This window comes from Falco punctatus, assembly GCF_963210335.1.
Source record: "Falco punctatus genome assembly, chromosome: 19".
Taxonomy (NCBI): domain Eukaryota; kingdom Metazoa; phylum Chordata; class Aves; order Falconiformes; family Falconidae; genus Falco; species Falco punctatus.
Window position 1 is genome coordinate 6391296 of NC_137599.1, and position 19377 is coordinate 6410672.

General features: G+C 48.3%; 1 protein-coding gene across 9 annotated transcripts in view; it reads left to right on the forward strand.

Moving 5' to 3' along the window:
• The window catches only part of FAM117A (family with sequence similarity 117 member A), a 32177-nt gene that overhangs the window by 10409 nt on the left and 2391 nt on the right, over positions 1 to 19377 (forward strand). For 3 of the 9 annotated variants that reach the window (XM_080369761.1, XM_080369759.1, XM_080369760.1), the window contains exons 5-11: positions 9123 to 9251; positions 13106 to 13272; positions 16761 to 16877; positions 17409 to 17522; positions 17863 to 17997; positions 18517 to 18739; positions 19116 to 19236. In XM_080369761.1, the coding sequence (XP_080225887.1) occupies positions 13252 to 13272; positions 16761 to 16877; positions 17409 to 17522; positions 17863 to 17997; positions 18517 to 18739; positions 19116 to 19236 (731 nt within the window). In that variant the 5' untranslated portion in view covers positions 9123 to 9251; positions 13106 to 13251. Of the gene's footprint in view, positions 1 to 851; positions 1004 to 9122; positions 9252 to 13105; positions 13273 to 16760; positions 16878 to 17408; positions 17523 to 17862; positions 17998 to 18516; positions 18740 to 19115; positions 19237 to 19377 lie in introns of those variants that run through there. The other 6 variants (XM_080369754.1, XM_080369756.1, XM_080369753.1 and 3 more) reach the window with 6 other exon arrangements.

Genomic DNA, 19377 nt, shown 5'->3' on the forward strand with positions numbered 1-19377 from the left:
CTCTTAATTCAGCCAGAGTGGGGTTGCAGTGAGATCGCTTGAATTTCAGATGGCGGAGGGGTACACACAATTGGAAGTTCACCCCGCAGTAAAACTTGTATTAGAATTTTCCACAGCAGTTTTTTTTAGTTGAAAGGCAAACGCCCGCTGCGATGTTCACTGTGCTCAGCGCAGAGCTCAGGAAAATGGCAGGGGGGAAACACCATCCAGCTGATGAAAGCCTCCGCTCCCTTGGCGCGGCGGGAGGGCCGTGGGTGGGGGGCCGGGAGCTTAGTGCTAGAAGCCTGCACTATGATCTTGACTATGTTTAAGCTTTCTGCTTCTTCCTGCATTTCTCCTTCGCCGCTGCACGCAGCGTAGCCCCCGCCGCGGGGCGAACCGGCCCGCCACCGCCCTGGGGCCTGCAGCGGCCCGGGGCCGCGCCTCCCTCCCAAGGTGAAAGAGAAACCAGGCCCGCCCACGTGACCCGCCAGAGGCAGAGGGCGAACGTTCTGATTAGCCTTCGCGGGGAAGGGGCGGGGCGTTGGAAGAGGCTTAGGATTGGCTCCTCCGTGGTAGGGCGGGCTTTACACCGATATCCCCTGTTCCGATTGGTCCTGCCGCCGCCTTTTGCAGGGAGAGAGGGCAGGGCGTGATTATCTCTTCCCTGTTTGATTGGCTCTGGCGGGAGGGTTGACGCCTATTAAGGGTGACTGCATTTCTGATTGGCTGCTGTTACAGCGCGTGCATGGGAGGAGCTTGCAGGGAGCGCTCATTGGCTTTGGTTGGAGGGGGCGGGTCGGTTGGCTACGGACAGCCAGTGATCGCTGGCTTCCGCCCGCCGGCGCCGCCCCCGCAGCGTTGATAAGCGTTGCTGGCGGCAGACTGGCATCAGTGCTGCGGGCGGGCGGGATGGCTGGTGCGCCCTACTGCCGCGGCGGAGTGGGGGGGCTCCAGCCGCTCCGCGCCACCGTCCCCTTCCAGCTCCAGCAGCGCCGCGGAGACGGGGGCCGGGCAGGTAACGGTGGGTGGAAGCGGGCACCTCCCGTGCGCAGGCGGGGCGGCGAGGAAGCCTAGTGTCCCCGGCCCGGGGTGGGGCTCTGAAGCCGGTTCTCAGCGGCACCTCCCGGGCGCACGCAGCGGCTAGTCCCTGTGCGAACCGCTCTGCAGCGCGCCCCCGCGGGGGAGCGCCTCTGTGCCCCGGGCCCCGGCAGCTGAGACGGAGCCGTGCTCGGCCCTTGCAGCGGGGGGTTCCGGGGCTGTGCGCGCCAGCACCTCCCGTTCGGCATTGGTGAATGCCCCCGTGTGCTGGGGAAGCTCCTGATCGGTGCTGCGTGGGTGGAAGTGAAAAAAATGAGCGAACCGCGGACAGGGGAAAAGAAACCGGGGCGGGCGGGGGGTGGGGCGCGACACAAGGCAGAAGAGACAGTGAGCGAAGGGGAGTGGCGGGCCGCGTCCCCGAACAGCCGAGGTGGCTCGGGCGCTCCCGCGGGCTGCGGTCGCACACGGAGGGGCAGCTCTCACCCCGGCCCCAGCGTCGGTGCAGGCAGGACGTGCCGCTGCTTGCGGGCTGCCGGGGCAGGGATCTGCCTGTTCGGAGGTGGTTTCACAAAAAACTCGAGTCCTGTATTTTATGCATCTGATCTGGCTTGATAAAGAAGCAATAATTTGATTTGTGCTGATGGCAATTTGTCCCTAATTGCACCACTGAGATTTTTCTGACCGCTTCAGGAATGCTTATTTAAATATAACTTTTTGGAGACCTAGTAGCTGTCTTTGGCTTTTCTTTATGTACGTATTACTTTTGGCTGTTCACGGGACTGCTTTTGAATGTTGGGCTCTTGGCCGTTCACTATCTCAAGAAGTGTTAAAATAGCAGTGAAACACTTTTTGGGTTAGGTTTGAGTTAAACGGACTTCTGGAACAGAGAGAAATATTTGTCAAGCTTTGGGCCAGCTGATCCTCGTGGCATCTGTTCAAAGCGCTGGTCTCTTGGTTAATACAGGAGCGATTTAATCGGCTTTGCAGAGGACAGTGCTGCAGCCCATCCTATAGTGAGAATCAGTGTCCTTTCCTGAAGTCTCCTGCGTTTCACTGCTTGAGACTTAACGGTCATTCCTGCCACTGGCAGAGTTGGTATTGATCAGAGAAGCTATTAAAAAGCTTTTTTGCTTAATTTACATGTGAAACAAGTTAATGGAATAAATTCTTTGGAGTGCTAGTCTTGCCTTCCCTCTCAGTGGTATGCTGAAATTGAGGTGAAGTCGCTGTTAATAGGGCAATTACTCAGTAGCTTCAGCTGTTAATAAGAAAATAAAGCAAATCTGAAAGAAGGGAGAGCTAGGCTGCCTGTGATCCCTTAGTTGTATTAGGGCTCTGTACTGTACCTGCTCCAAAGTGTGGTGAATACCATGCAGCTTTCTGAGGGCAAAACGGCTGGAGCTCCATTGACATGAACCAGGATTGCTGGCCTTCGTTTCTTCCTGGCTCTGTAGCTCACTGTACCGGCTTTAGGAGCTTGAGTTTTTCCTCTTGATCATAGTCATTTCATCTACACAGTTTTGGAAGTTTGAAATTTTCATTGCTTTCTGCCTCCTTGCTCTTTGTATGCTTCAGTTTGCTGCCTGCATGTGTGGGAGCTGTAGCAGTAAACTGGCAGGGTTTAACCAAAAGCTGATACCCTGGTGATTCATAATCTAACACTTTTGCTCCTACCTTTTTGGGGCTCAGCATGGAAATCTGCTGCTTTGTCAAATCTTCCTCATTTGACTCTGCAGACTTACTGAATCACTCGAGCTGCATGGTGGTTAGCTGCTGCAGATCTCTGTGGTTCTTGCTGGTAGAAGAGGTGTGATCTGGGGGTCTGATCCTGCAGCTGCTCAGATAATAGAGGATCCCATTGAGATGAGGAGCAGCTGCTGAGTCTTTCAAAGGGCTTCTGTTAAAAGGAAGAGCTAGAGCTGTGGGATGCCAGGAAGGAGGTCTAAGAATATTTTAAAAGGACTTGACTTGCTATTTAGAAATCCAGGATGTTGGGAGTTGTAGTGATGGATCTGATCTGTGTCATTGGGGTCAGCGTGTTGTTTTTTTTTAAATTGCTTATCTCTTCAGTGATGTGGCTTTTGGTGGTGAAGCAGGTAGTGTATTAGTGTGTGATCCTCTTCAGGTGCAGGCTGGACCCATCCTTGTTGCATCTATTTCTGCCAGCTTAGGTGGCTCAGAGGCGGCTACTGGGGTTAGTCAGAGCTCTGCAGGTGCTGTGATACTGGCAAGGTTATGTGTTGTCTGGGGTGGAGTGAGCTCTGTAGAGACTTTGAAGTTTAAATCTGTTAACGGCAATGCTTGTGCTGTTTGTGGCCTCAGTTGTTTCCTCCAAAGCCCACACAGAACCATGTACTGGTGGGAGAGTTTCAACGTTTGCATCCAGCCTTCCTGAGACCTGTGCCTTCACACTTGTGAATGCACTGCCCAGTAACCCCAGTTAATTTTCTTAAGCAAGACACTGAGAAGTCTTTGTCTTCTCCCTTCCCCCCCCCCCAGTATGACACTAGCGGAAAAAAAAAAGGATTATTTAAATTGCAGCCCAAATTTTAATTTGCGGACCCATTGGTGAACATAGAATTTTGTGAATGTGAGCGGGTAAGAAGTTGTAGTCGTCTAAACTGGTTCATGCACAGAGTGGGAGAAGATGGAATATAGTGGAAAAGCAAAATCATGTCACACATTGCTAGTCAAGCAGACTCCTTCAGTGCATTCCTTATGTAAATGCGTAGGGATAAGATGGGGTGGATAGCTGATCCGGGAGTTACCTTACCAACTGCTTTTCTGAATGGTGTTGGAGTAGATTTCTTGGGAGGTGAAAGGGTGTACCTGTGTACCAGTGACAGTGTGGTGTAAGAGGATCAGCAGTGAGGTGCAGAGATGCAAGTCCTCACCTGTAGACCTAAATGCTTGATTTGGAGGTTTCATGAATGGCTTTGACAAGGCCTCTGTCTTGCACTTCATGTATTTCCCATGAACTCTCTGTGAAACCAAAGCTTTAATCATAGCCTCTCTTCACCAGATTTCAATAAATTCACAAGTTTTCACACCACCACCCCTACAACCCCAGAATTATGTGGTGCCTTTTAGCTTTTCAGGAAGTTACTGTTGGCTGAGCTGACTCATCTAGATGGGATTTTGTTGCTTGCCTGCTGAACTTGCCTGTTTTTGAGATGTCCAGTTGTTTTTGCTCTGTGGATCCTGCTAGAGAGACTGAGTGGACTGCCAAATATCTTCATTTGGTGTCTGAATTAAACCCGTGCCTGGTGCATATTACAGAGGCAGATGAGTGGGACACTATTCATTGGCAATACTGAGTGTATGTTTAGCGAAATGAAAGCGTTTCTTTAGGAATAAAAATGTCTGTTTACCACTTGAAAGTGCTGTGGGATTGCTGCCTCCATGGGAGTGATGCAGCAGAGCTGTTACCAGTATCATCCTCTGCTTCCTCCCTTTGCTGCAGGCATCATGTAAGGAGTGTGGGGGTCTCCTCCCCTCCTCAGTCTTTTTAGCTGAATATCTTAAGGCTTCAGGCCTCACTGTGTTCACTTTAGCAGTTGGTATCTGATGGAGTGTTGTGTCCTGGGGGATGGGGTATAAAGGCTTTCCTTGCTGAAACAGTGTCCAGATGTTTGTGGTGTCTGCTCTTGAGTTTTCTTTCATGCTGTTTAACACCTGTAGTTTTCCAGGGGGTGCTTAAGCAAGTGAACAAAGGACACAGATTCATAATGTTCATATCCTGCACCCAACTCAAAAGTGAAGGAGCTCATCTTAGAGAAGCAGTATCTCAGAAGTAGCAGCTCAGTTGGTATTGACTCTTCAAGCAGGAATGTAGAGTACTGTCACAGGAAAATTGTGCTGCTGCACTGTGCAAATAGCTGCTTTGGCAGGCTTTGCATTTCCAGATTTTGGGATTCATCGCTATTAAGTAATTCTGCCTTTGTCTCTGGAGTTTTGCTGTTGGTAAGCAGGCTCATGGAATTAAAGGGTTAAGCACAGGTAAGGGGGAAAAGTACTCATGTAGGGACTGGTTGAGGGATGGGGAAATCTTGAAGATGTCCTGCTGCAGCACTAGCCAGGAAGAATCCTGCCTCTGTCCTATGGAATCAAATCAGTCTTTGTGCAGAACACAGCTGAATACAATACATGGCTCAGGTTTGGAGGTGAAGTATTGCAGGTGGCTTTGTTTAATGTAGAACAAGTTTCTTGCACAGTAATTGGAGCCCATTCATGGTATTGCAGTCCTTAGCTGATACAGATCATACTTTCAGTCTAAACTTGCTGCTCCCAGTTTGTTAGCCTCTGGATACGGGTGTGGGAAAGGGGAAACAAAGGACACATCTATAACTAATCTTGACTGGTGTTGACATTCAGTGGGTGAAACAAGTTTTTCTCTGCTTTAAAATGCTGGAGATGACATTTAAAACCAAATTTGCAGGGGGAAGGGATAGGACTATGCAGTCAGTTTGATCTGTCCCTTCTAAAGCAGAATGCTCCAGAGGAACTAGGAAGCTCTCAGGTCATTTACCCTGGATGGATTTTTATTTGTGAACCTTTCTTTCAGCTGGGGCTTATCTAGCACAATTGCATGGGCTGTAGCAAAGTTTTCAACATTTGTTGGGTGAGTAGAGAACTGGAGGAACCTGGATACCTATTTGTGCAGAGAAGTGGTCCTGTTCCAGGTGTGGTAATCATTTTTACTGTCAGACTGCATGGTGCAAAAGAAAAAACAAGTACTTGGCCTGACCCTGTGAGAGAAATAATGTCGAGCACCAAAGTGCAATGAGTTCTCTTTATGCAAAAACTCGGATGTTGAAATGCTGCATAAATGGCAGCATTGACCACACTGAGCTGATCTTGGCACTTCCTTCACTGCTCCTGCAGTTTTAAGATGACAATGCTGATTTGGTGGGATACACAGTTGTAAGAAAGATCTCCAGGAAAGACCCATAACATTCCCTCTTGGTGTTTATATTAATCAGGCCTTTTTGCATTAAAAATTAAGCTTGTGCTGCCATTCAAACCACCTGATAATGCAGGGTTGACTGTACAGGAAATGAGGAAAATTTCAAAGAAAGTTGTGTGGTTAGCCTATCCTTTGAAAATAATGGGAGGTAATTGTTACCATGCTTGTCTGGAACCTGCTGCATGACTCTGGGCAAGCTGCTTCTCTTCCCAGTGCCTCAGTTTCTTATAGCTTGTGTGCCATCCGTTCAGGAACAGGAATTGGAGTTCATACAGTTCCTGGCATGCTTGAGCCTGAGGCTACTGTGTACAACAGCTGTATGTGTAATGCTGTTGTGCTTATGCTGTTTAGGCTAGCTGTGATGCTGAGCTAATACTGGCTTTGGTGTCCTGCTTCCCAGTTAGAAAAGGCATGGGAGGGTCATTGGAAGGTGTATCAGATGGGATTTACTTTTCTTTTTTCCTTGCTGAAAAGTAGCTTCATGTTGGGCCCTCTAGGCAGGTGGCTTAACTGCAGCTAGCCATAGAGATGACTGTGAGTAGGGAGGAGGGCTTGTTATAATGTGTTGATGTGATTTATGTTGTCATGCATACAAAGGACAGGAAACCTTCTTTTCCCTTGTTTTCTACCTTGTCTATAACAGTAGAAATGTCAAGGATGTCTTACTTTGTTTTCATTTTACTTTATTTTGTCTCTACTGGAAGATTTCCAAGGGCTTGAGAATCAAAGGTTTCTCATCCTTGGATTGAGGGCCCTGCCCCTTGCAGTGATCTTGATTTCTAGATGCTTATCAGGAATTGATTTAAATAGTTAACAAAAAAGGTTAAAAGCCCAAACCCACAGCTCTGTCTTCATTGCATGGGTTTCACTCTTCTGATATGGATGACATGGATCATTCAGGTAGCTCCTTAGTCATCTGTATTCTCCAGGATCAGAGTGAACAAGTCCTAAAGGACTAACGTTTGAACAAGTTTTTGCTTGCTCCTAAACCACTCTTTGAGGCTGCCTGCCTATCTGTCTTGTAGCTCTTACTTAAATTTCAAGAGTGTAAAGCCGGTCCAGAGGCACTCCCAGCGAGATGGGCTTGCTTGAAGATCCCACCAAAGTAGTTCCTTGCATCTGGCTAGATTTAGTAAAATGTGCATTTCAACCAAAGACTTTGAGGATGTTGAAATTTTTCAGATTGTTTTATCATTTGCAAAACAAACTTTGTAAAAATTAAGTTAAAGATGAAGAGTTCCGCTCTTCTCCATCAGCTGGGTGTTCATTCAGCCTCAGGCCTTGAGCTGTGTTGGAGGGACTCGCTGTTTAACAGTGTCTGTGTCCAAAAAAAAAAAAAAAAAGACAGGTTGAACTGCTAGTGTCCCCTATTAATTTCCTTCAATGATATCTGCAGATGCTGTGTCCTTTGGGCAGCTCTCTCCAGCTGTACTCTCTTAACGCAGCTTGTAACCAGGGGGAGTGATTTACAAAGCTTGGAATTTCTTCCCTTGTGCTCCCGGGCCAGTTGTGAAGCCCCGGAGGCCGGTTCAGTGAAGCCTGCAGGGCAAGTCATTGCTGGGTTGTATCAGATGGGAATCCAGCTCCCCAGCCTGGTGTGGGATCCTCTTTGCCCCTGGGTTTTTTGTTTTCTGATGCACCCAGCTCGGTGGGTTGCTCTTTTCTGTGCGGGTCAAGCACTGAAGCAAAGATTCTCGTGGGTTTCTTAGAGGGCTGTGCTTTGGGAACAGCAGGTACTTTTTTGGGTGTCTTGGGCTGTGTGTACAGTTTGAGCAAGAGTCATGAGGGGCAGTGTGGTTTAACCACAGCTTCTGCCTCGCAGCGGAAGGTGCAATGGATTTCAGTGCTCTGAGGGTTTTGCATTTCTGCATTAATGTCTACTGAAATGAGCAAAGAGATATGAAATCCCATCCTGGCATGGGTGTGAATTTCCCTTCAGTTATAAATCTTCTCTAAAAGCAAAAAGATTATAATTTTAAAATATTGGGGGGGAGGGGCAGGGGGTGGGGAAGAGATCTATAGAATACTTCCTTTGCAGAGACTTGAGGTGAAAAGAGTTGGTCCAGAAATTACTGCTGTGGACGTGTTAACTCTTCAGGAGCAGCTGAGGGTTGTGTGTATCATTATCTCTTAATCTGCCCATAAATTCCAGGGTCCTTCTCCTCTGAAGCCCCTTAGCGTTCACATTGTTCTTTTTTTTTCTACCCATACATACAAATTGTGTTTGGTTTTCTTCTTTTTCTATTGTATTCTTCTTCCCCATCACATTGCTACTGCACATAACTTTCCTTTCTTGCTTTTGGGATAAAGTGAGATTTTTCTTTTCATGGTATGCAGAGTGTGTCCAGCCTTCAGAGGCTGCTTGTGGTCATCCTGCCGCTGCCTGTCTTGTACTGGAGATCTTCTGTGCATCCCTGCTTGGCTTCATTTTTTGTGGGGTTTCTCTGGAGGTGCCTTGCTTGTCTTTTGGTACCTTGAGTAAGCACGTTCTGGCAGGCTTCTCTGGATTTCCTACTCTGTCTTTGGTTAAAGCTTGAGATCTTCCCCTCGTTTCTTCCACTTTAAAAGGTCTGTCCGTAGCTGTCTTTGTGGGGAAGAGATTCTTTTTGTCTCCAGTTTCTGTGAACTTTCATCCCAGCCCCTCTCCAGCTCTTTGATTTTTGCCTTCGTTCCTGTCTTGGTAGCTAGCTCTGACCGTGCCGTGAATTCCTGTAAAATGTTTCTATTTTCTGGCACGTTTGCAGATTTCTGTAGTGTATGAAGCACAGGATTTCAAATTTCACAACAAACAAGTAAAACTGCCTGTTCACCTTCTTTTAGGCTTTCTGGGATTCGAAGAGCAAAAGAAATTATTCCTTGCATAATCCTGCATTGCTTTCAGATTGTGGGGTAGATAAAGCACTCCTGGAGAAGATGTTATGCAGAAGCAGCACATGAGGAAGTACCCAGGCTGACTGCAATGGTTGCAAACGTGGTTTCTTAAATCTTCACGTTTCTTCTGAATGAAGAGAGAGTGCAGTAAAGGCACAATGCTGGGAAAAGGCAGTTCTTTCCCTGTAAGGGTTTTTAGTCTTTGCTATGTTAAAGATTGGGACTGTTCCAAAATCACTGATTCTGTCTCATTTCTTTAATGCAGCAGTCAGGACATGTGTTTTCCTTTACCTGGTCCACCTGGAAAAAAATCAATTAAATAAAAACTGAGGATATATTTCTGAAGTTTGCTCGCTGCTGAGAAATTTTTGACCTATTTGCAACAACCTGTCAGGTAACTTGATTCAACATGATGAAACTGCAGAGAAAATGAAATGAGATTTAAATGGTTATGATGTTGAAGCTTTAGTTTTGATCTTTATTTCACTAACGCTTCTGCTGTTTGTCACTGCACTGGAAATGTCCAGTTAAAGTAGTTTTGGTCCTCAGAGGAGGTAAGTTGCCTGATCAAATGCTATCTTGCAGAGTGAGGTCAGATGAAGTGCAGTTCCCTGACTGCTTATAGATCACTGTTCTTAACATCCTCTGGAAGTCCTGTACATGTCTCTTGTCCAGTTACATTTTAAAACAAGAAGAACAGAAGGATAGACACTGGATTTCTTGCTGTATACCAGCCTTACCTCCTGCTCTGTGTCCCTTCTGCTTGTGCTACCTGAACTGTGTCCGAGTAACTGTTGTGCATAAAATTGGTTTGTATAGAGATCTCGGAGCTAGATTGTCTAGGATGATGTTAAAGATCAAGGAAGCAGAGCTGGGGTGCAGCTGGGGACACTGGTACATATCCAGCAGCCTGGTTTGGTGTGTATATTTTGTCTGAAAGAGGTGGTTCTGTGTCACAGGGTCCTGCTGTGTCTTGAAATGCCCATGGGAAATTCATTGTAGGCATTTCTGTTACCTTGCTGCCCCCTCAGATCAGGAGCATCATCTGAATAAGATGATGTGTTGTAAAGAGCATTACAAGATTTAGATGGGGGAAGCAGATACAGAGCTTAAATAGTTAGGATTAATTCCTGTTACAGTGGGGTGGAAGATACTTGCATAACTTAGTGACAGAGTTTCTTAGTCTTCATCTCAGCTAAAACTCTCCCTGAGAAATTCTGTCTTGAAAGCCTACAACTCTTGCTTGAGCCAGTAAACTGAAAACTGCATCCAAAACCATTAGACAGACCTTGATACTAAAAAATGCAGGGAAAGCTTCCCTGCATGACAAAACCTGAGAGAGCCTCTTGTTGCACAGTTAACAGTCCATATTTAAATATAATCAGCTTTCATGTTACTTTATGCTTCATCACCTTAAGACAGGCCTTTGCAGGGACGTCCTCTAAAAATGTCAGGGTCTGAACAGCATGTCCTTAAATTCTTCTGATATTAAAGGGTCAGTTTCTCCAGGGTGAAATCTGGAGAGAGAAGGAAGAAAATTTTACAACTCTAAAGTAGTAATTGGAACTTTATTTTTGCTTGCCGTTGTGTTTTGATTCAGCCATAAGTATTCTGCATTGAAAATTGACCCTGGAAATTTTTAAAAGTTTACTGAAGACTTTTATTTTCTCTTTTTAGATGCAGAGGTTGGCTGGCTGAGGGAGACTCTTTAGGAAGCTCTGAGCTGTCTGATGTCAATGCAATTGGGAAAGCTAGGGACACTGCAAATCTAGAACTCCACTACTGAAAACTTTCTACTTCTAAATGCATGCATTGCAGCAGTCTCTAACTTGTGGCTGTGTGAGAGCCTCGTGCAGCAGTTGAGGCAGCCAAATGGCTCCTGCAGATATGGTGACAGGTCTGTTATCTGCAGCAGTGTTACCGTCGCATGAAAAGTAAAAGCACCACAACCTGACACTTCTCAGCTGTGGAGCTGGCTCGGACCAGGTGGCAGCTGCACAGGCTGGGTGCGGAGGGATGATAATAGCACGGAGCTGTAAACAGGACGCTCCACCCTGCCTCGGCGCCTCTCACGCACCCTCCTCCTTGTGCCCGAAACAACGGGCCATGCACACAGCTTCTGCTCTGTCAGGAGGGGCAGCCTGCCTCCAGCAGCACCCTGCCCTGCATCTCGCAGCTGCCTGCTGCCCTGCTGGTTCCTGCTGCTGCTCAGGAGCAAACTGAATTGTTCAGCATCAGAGTTGTACTTCATGAAAAGCAGTGACTGTTCTTGCTGTTCATGCATTAATAGCTTTAGATGTTTGTCAGCTACTGTGCGCAGTCGGTGCAGTTGTGACCGTAGGAGGCCTCCTCTGCCCTCGGTTGTGCCTGTTCTCAAAGTCCTTCCAAGCTGGCTTTGACTCTGCTGAAGGTTTGGAGCACAAGAGTGGCCCTGGTCACTCTGGATGCGGTAGTTATGTCAAAGGGGTCCTCTGGGAGAGCTTGGTGGGGGGTGTGTGCTGTCAAAACAGCACGGGAGAGAGGCTGCCCTGTTGCAACATCATTTGGTTCTTCTGCCGGCAGCCTCGTTTGGCAGAGCAGCATGAGAGGAAGAGACAGCTGAAGCCATACGTAATGGAGATGCAAGTAACGTAGCCTCTGTGGGGAAATGAGTACTGAAGAGGAAGCTGCAAGTACTGATGAGTTTCTAAATTAGTTAGTGTAGCTGTCTCACTGTTAAGTGTTGGGAGCAGGGAGTGTGCCTAGAAACGCCAGCTGGACCCAGCACAATAAGTCTTTAATCCGCTGTGGACCTTATGAGGTGGCTGTCGTGCAAGGACTAATGCTTCTCTTGCCCTCCCACACGGCTTTTTGTTCCTACCCTTTTCTTGCCTAGAACTCTAGTTCACTGCTCAAATGGTGGTTTAGCTGATAAAAAGATGTATGTAACGGGCCGTGTCCCTGGAACAGTCTGAGCCGCAGCACCTTTGTGTACAGAGGTATTTGGCAAACGCAACAAAGTGCTTAATGGTTCTAACGCTGGTTTTAGTGTGCTTAACTTGCTACCTGCCTGCTATACCCTCGTTTTGGGGAGGAAGGAGGGAATGTCTGTACACAAGGCACCTGGAGCAGAGCGCTGTGCATGGCCTTAATATCTTGCCAGGAGGCCACAGGGCTGGTGCTAATGTGCGTGGTAATTTGCATGTCTAATAAAAATGAAATGCAAACAAACTTCCCTGCTGGCTTGAGCTCTCCTCTTTCTTGCTACCTTTTTGGTTCTGGTGATAACACCTTTTTTCCAGCTGCAAGGGTGACAACAGGGCTGCAGAAGAGGGCAACTGTGCTGTCTGCCCATGGGCCATGCGTTGATCATCTCGAGTTTGGAGCTGGCCTGGATGCGATGAAGGGGATGGGAGGATGCTGCGAAGCGCGCGCTGTGTGTCTCGCTGTAGCCTGCCGATCTGTGCGCTTGGCTCTCCGTCCTCTCTGCTGTTGGCTTGCAATGGGATTGCACTGGTGTGCTGACACACAATCTCAAGCTAGTTATATTTAAAAAAACTCTGCGACTAGTATTTCTAGCTACCGTTACAAAAGTAATGCCTGAACAAGGTAATGTGGTCATCTCCTGGAAGCTGGGCAGACCCAGAGCTTCTGAATTTGAGCTTGGGCACTGCCAGCGCTGGGTTATGACAGGGAATGGGTTGTGCATCTTCCTTTCTGGTCTTGCTGATTGAAGGCACACACTAATGCCCCAAGTAGTTTTGCTGGAGGATCCAGAACTTTGCAGATGTTCTCTTGGCCTCCTTGAAACTGGAAGCGAGCAAAATAGCGTGCTTCCTTGGGGGAAACTGAGGCATGCAGGGTCCCTTTCACTCTTGGGTCTTACCACAGCTAAGAGCATTGGGCACTCCAGCTAGTAAGAAATGTGGCCTTACAGACTGTGTAGAGGTGGGTTTTTTCTGCAGTGTTCATGCTAAAGCAACATGAACACACAGAGGATTTCACTTGGTTGTGTGGGAGCTACCTCAACTTTGACTGGGATGTCTAATCAATGATTTGAAGCAGTCACTTAAGGACTGCAATAAAAAACCTCTGCTTTTTTTCTAGGAGCAATCTCTTGGTGATAAGCAAAATAAATGGACTTCTCCGGGCTGTATGTGCTAGTTCCCTTCTTGTGATCTGTGTAACGGACGTGGGCTTGTTAATTATGATAGCCGTTGCTGAATCTTGGCTTTGGAATAACTGCCTTTTCTTTTCCCTCTTGTCTAGCTAGCGTTCCCTGTGCTGCTGCTGTGGAGAAGACCTGCCGGCCTCGGCAGCCCCGTGTGCGGCGCACCTCTTCATTAGACACCATCGTGGGCTCGTACCTATTGGGTCAGTGGCCGAGGGACACTGAAGGAGCTTCCACTTTGTGCATGAATGACAAAGCTACCCAGGTATAACATCCTGCAGACTGCCTGTGAAGCCCCTGGGCCAGGAGAGGGTTGCAGAACTGAAGTGAGCTGTGTAAATGGGGGGTGAATAGGGAAGGCATTAAACTTCCATCTGTCCAGCTGCAACTTTCTAGGAAGGCTTTTCTTCCCCTTTTGCTTCTCAACTTTGATGGATTCCACTTCAGCGCAGAGTTAGAATTTCCTTGGCCTTGCTTGGAGGCAGATGGCCTCTGGCTTTCTTATCCAGTGCTGATTTTTTTATTTTTTTTTTTTTTTTTTTTCCTGGCTTGCAGTCCTGGGCCAAGTTCTTATGTAACACTCGCAGGCTGCGTGCCACATGCTGTGAGAAGTCAAGGGTGCTCCCATGGAAGGGCTCACTAGCACGAATGGCGCAGCTCTCTACTGTAGAATGGAAAAGCTCCAGACCTCGAGGAACTCTTAGCAATCTGTAAATATTACTGTATGGCAGCAAATAGGGCTTGCCTATCTGCAGAGGTGAAAGTATTTAGGATAAGAGCATCTGTTTGCTTAACAGGTCGGTTTAGCACATTCAGTCTCTGTTAACTTGCTGTTTGATCTTTGCTATTCAGCAGTTTATTACTGGGCTGTTTGCAGGAAATTCTCAATTGGATTCCAGCTTCCGTTGTCCTCTTCCAAAGTATTCTTGCCTGATTTTGTTTCAGTTCTAGTGGCCAGGAGTGCTGCTGAGGGCAGAAGATGTGCTGGAAAGGAAGGGAAAGAATTTATCTAAGTTTATGTGTGTCAGGGAAGCACACTCTTCCTTTCTGTCTCCATCAGCAATGGCTGGAACACTTAACCCCAGTGTTTTGGGGCTAATTAGTTTTTCTTGCATGTAGCCCTCTTGGAGAAAGGGTTGGAGAAGAGGGGCACCTCCTTCTTCCCAGAATGGAAGATACCAGGATTAATTGGACTCTGCTGAGCATGGAGATCAGTGTGGAGCTGATCACTCCTCTGCAGTGAATAGGCGAGGTGTGTCGTCCTTGCAGTCTTTCATCAATTACCTTCAAGTGTCTTGCAAATGCTAATTTTCACTGCTGTGCTTGTTTCACAGGCCTGTTGCAAGGCATCTCCACCATTTCACGCACAACTCTGTGTCAAGTGATTTGTCTGTTGAAAGCTGGGAATAAAGTCCTTGGTTTTAGACTGCCATGTGTATTAACAACATGTTCTCATCGTAACCTCCAGGACTTTGCTGCTCCTTCCATGTTTTCAGGCTTAATAGTTACCAAATTAAGGACTTTCTCTGCTAGCCAGTACATGTTTAGTTCCCTCCTTGTTCAGCTACTAATCAGCTGTTCCGCAGAGCTCTGTAGATTTGCTATCATAAGGTGGTTAAGTGAGAGATACAACTGCAGGTGCTCAGCGTGGGGGTGAGGATGGCAGCACTATACATGATTGGAGCTTGCGGCTTTATCTTGCTGTGCAAAGCGTGGTTTTTTCTCTCATTTTTCTGAGGAAGCGGTTTTGCCACAGTTAGTACAAAAGGTTCTGTAATTTCCTTCTGCCTTGACAATCTGCCTGTGAGAGGTGGGACGTGTAGGTGCTCTTCGTTTTCAGGCCTTCTGATTGCAAACAGCATCTTTTCTTCCTTTTTAGGCCCCAGTTTTTTTGTGAGCACTGGTGCAGTGCATGGGGTAGCACAGCAATAGGCTGCAATAAGTGGCTTTTCAAACAGGGCTCAGGAGACTCCCAGTGACTTGAGAACTTCTTGCAAAGCAAAACTGTTCTTATCAGCGGGACTTCAGCTTCCCATGGACTCGCTTCTTGTCATAATGCAGGATACAGTTGTGGTCTTGTTTGTTAGACCTTTGCCTCTTCTCCTTAGCTTTCTTACAGAGATATAAAATGACACAGTGTTTTGGGATAATGGCCAAATAATGATGTTTGAGTTGTTTAGGAGAGAATGTTTGATGTAGGAGATGAGATCAGATGTGCCATGTGCTGAAACTGCAGTGTTGGTCTTCACCATAGGATTTCCTGTTGTGTTGGTCTGTGCCTTTGCTCCCTCTGGCATGGTTTGGGGGAGCACAGGGGTGGCTGTGACCAAGTGCTCTGAGCTTAGCAGGACCTCAGAGCAATGGTTCAGGCTGAACGGATTCCCTCTCTCAAACCAAACTGAACACACAAAATTTGGTTGAAAAGAACTGCGTGGGGATGTCTGCTGCTTACAGGCATTGCAAAATGGAGACCTGGGCTGCAAATGGTTTTAGCTGTGGGGAGCGCAGTGTGCTCTGCTTACAGGGGGGTATGTAAGGAGGAGTTTCGTTCAGAGCCTGTTATGTCAGGAGAGGTTTGGACTTTTGCCTAGAGACCGCCTGTATCCCTTCACAGAAGGGAAATCTAGTACCTATCCAGGTAACTTGCCTTGTTCCTTTAGTTTAAATAGATTTTAAAACCTGTTTTGAGAGAAGAAGCTTCTGTCATCCCCATGACTCAACAGGGTTGTTTAAAACAGCTGCTGCTCTTGCAGTAGCCTCTGGGGAGATCAGTTAAGCTGCTTGGAGAGGAACTGTTCTCAGGCCCTTGCACCTTCTGGCAGCCTGTTGTTGAGGATGGAGGAGGGAAGTATCATCCAAAGCCTCCCACAGAAATGGCAGGCGGCAGTGACACAGGGTGAGCGTTTTGAGAGGCACTGAAGTGTAGTGTTGGGGAAAAAATGATGGCTGGTCTTGAGAATGGTGTGCCTTGGGACCGTTAGGATCCTGGAGTCTCTGCCGAGGGGGCTGAGTTCAGTGAAAGGAAGTTCCCACCCTTTTCTGATCAGTTTAACAGCCCTTTCTGATTTCCATTGATGTTCAGAACGTAGCTGTTGCTTGGAAAACAGCTGTGTAGCGTGGGGCTGGGGCAGGTTTTCTGCGTGAAGAGAGTCAGCTGAGAGCTGCCAGCCCTGCAGGTGGAAGGATGCGAGCTGGAGAGGCCGCTGGGTTCTTCCAGTGCTCCGGCAGCAGCAGGCGGTCTGCAGGCCAAACTGGGGGTTTGGTTACGCCTTTGAACTTCGATACGGGAGCCTGAGGTCTCAGAAGCACGTTGTGTGTTCTCACAGTTGGGTGAGGCTCTTCCTCTCGGTAATGCCTCTTGGTACAATGAGTGCCTAAAACCCTGCGTCACTGCTGCTCAGATGGGAGCCTGTGCAGGCAGCGCAGGGGGCGGCTGCAGTTGTTCCTCTGGGGTAATGGGTTGGTGCCCTTTATCTCGCCAGGTACTTGCGGTGATTAAGCCACTGACTTGTGGACAAGACCCTTCCCACATAGGTCTGTGAGGTCTGGTCTCGTGGTAGGTGCAAATCTGGCCAAAATGGCTTTGTTTTGGCAAATACAAAAAGATGGCTATCTGTTAAGGCACACTAGTGCTAGCGAGTGTTGCGTTAACGGGGGGAGACTGGAACAGGACCATGAACAGAGGGTAGTTGATCACTTACTCTTTGGACTCTACCACCAGTCTCTAAACCAGTGAAATGTGATTATTCTCAGCCATGTTTCTCATCACTTCAGACTCCAGTGTCCTGGCATGACGCGGAAGTGGGGAAGGCCAGCTGCAGTGCTCACAAGCGTTCTGCTTCTTGGGGTAGCGCAGATCACCGCAGAGAGGTAAAATAGACCGCTTCTGATGCTTGAGCAAGGTCTGTGTTAGTTGCTGTTGTACAGGAGGCTCCTGCTTGCACGGGAGGGGAGTGGGAGGACAGGGTAACAACTGAAGATGCAACCTTAGCCCTCATTCTCATGCCTAACGCTCTGTGACTCAGCTAAAGACTGATCTTGTTGGCTCCCTGTAGCTGTTGTAAAGGAGCTCCACTGAAGCTCAGTGCATTGCTGGTGGTGGTGTGGCATACGTAGGTTCCAGCAGGGCCTGGTTCCTAACTGCAGGTGGAAACTAACCCAGATCCACTAGAGGAAAGGCACCGGCCACGTTGCAGCAAGAAGGTTTGTGACAAGGCCCTGTGAGTGCTTCTGGCCCATCCTTCTGGAGAGGTGGCCAGAGCTGCTGCTTGTGTGATTGAAACAGTCTCTATTTTGGCACTTCCCTGTGGGCTGGAAGAGAGGGGGAGGAGAGAGACAAGGCATGGTCCTTTTTTGGTAGAGGTGTATTGCCGTGTCTGTAGCTGAAACTTTGTTTGCTAGATTGCCAAACTGAAGCAACAGCTCCAGCGAACAAAGCTAAATGGCAGAAGTGGCAAAGAAAAGGAGAAGAGCTCCCCGCTTCAGGGGGACCATGCTGTCTTTGGATTGCTCAGGGTATGTTCACGTCTCTCCTGCTCTGCTGTCGCTGTGTGTCCTACTGAGGTGGAGAGCAGGTGCCCAAGCCACCTGGGTTGTTTTTTTCCCCTCAGACTTCTGCTCTCATGCCTGAGAAGGGAGATGGGTTTGTTGGTTTTTTTCTCTCCTCCCACCTCTTCAGCGTGTCCCTGTGCTTTGATCTGCAGTTAGTGAATTTATGTGACTCTGCTGTCAGTCTTCTCCTGTCAGCCTCCTGAAAGGCTTTGGCTGAGCCCTGGAGAGCTGTGGGAACAGGATGTAACTGCTGAATTTGTGCAGATATAACTCTCTTAACTTCTTTGATTCTGGATTGTGACAGGACACTCCTTCAGGCTTCCTTTCTTCATGTCCCATTTTGAGGTTCAGCCCCTGTTTGCATAGGAGCCTGGAAGGGCTAAACCAGGAACTGGAGGAAGCATTTGTGAAGGAACAGGGAGACGAAGAGCTTTTGCGGGTAAGTGAAGGTCACAAGATTGCCCTGAATCTTCTGGTTGGTCTTGGAAATGCTTTCCTCTAAAGACACTGCCTGTATCTGTTTCTTGGCCGTGGGGACAGCCTCTGTGTCTAGTTTTAGTTTGTTCTAGGCATGTAACAGTCTAAATTGGGTCAAGTGGCTGCTGGCTTCCCTCCTTAGAACTTGCTGGTGCTATGAGAGATCAGCCAGTAGTAATCTGAGGATAGATGACACCTCACTGGCAGCTTTAAGACACTTTGATTGGCATCCAGAGGCGGCTTTGTGCTGTGGAGATGCGGGGAAAGTGATGCCAGTTGGCTTAGAACTGAAGTGCGTTCCAGGGTATAGAAGGACTGATGTCCTGGTGTCGGAGGGCTGCCTCACTCCCCGAAGTGGAGGCTCAGCCTGTACCTGGATCCAGCACCCCAGGCAGCTGCTGTCTGCAGGTGCAACTGCTGCTAAACCTCCTCGCTTCTGGCAGGCATTTCTTGCTCCTCTGAGACTTGGCTTCCTCCCTAGATATTGGATGTCCCAGATGGCCACAGGGCACCAGCGCCTGCCCAGAGAGGTTCTCAAGATGCATCCCTCACCTTGGAGCCTGGCAGTGACAGCTGTAGCAGCCTCTCTCTTTCTCCTTCTCCTTCTGTGCCTCTCCGCCTTTCTCCCCACACCCCGGTGAGACTAGCAGTGGGAGAGCTGTCCTCTGCGGCAGATGAGGTGCAGCCAGATCCAAAGGAGAAAGGTAAGTGCTGACATCCAAGGGGCTGGGAGTTCCAGGGGGGCAAAGGAAGCCAGTGCTACGAAAACCTCAGTGCAGTGGCTCCTCCCTGCCTGTGTGCCAGGTTGGAAGCTGCAGCTGAGATGGGAGAGAGGGTCTCTGCCAGTTTGGCTCAACTGCAGTGGACTTCTAAAGCTCCAGTAGTCACCCACCTTCCAGGTGGGTGATTTCCAGTGCTGGATGGAGGGTGTGAGCTGGGAACTACAGAGATACAATGCCATGGGCTTGGAGTGTTGTAGCCTGTAGCCCCAGGGTCTAGAAGGAAGGTGTTCTGTGTTCAGTACTTACTGTTGCTGGATTCTTTTAAAAATTTCTCAATCTGCTTTTCCTTCCCTACTAGAAGAGGGCAGCCCTTCACCAGTCCTAGCCTTTGCTGCTTCTCCTCGACCCAACCACAGCTACATGTTTAAACGGGAACCTCCTGAGGGATGTGAGAAAGTCCGGGCCTTTGAAGAAGCTTCGTAAGTATGAGGAGTTGTTGGCAGAAGAGAACTCATGTGAGGGTGGTCCTGTGGGGAGGATGTTAGGGTGGGGGCAGCTGAGGCTTCTGTTGCTGCAATTGCCACCCCTACCCTGTTCGAAAAGTAGGGAGCAGCCCCTAG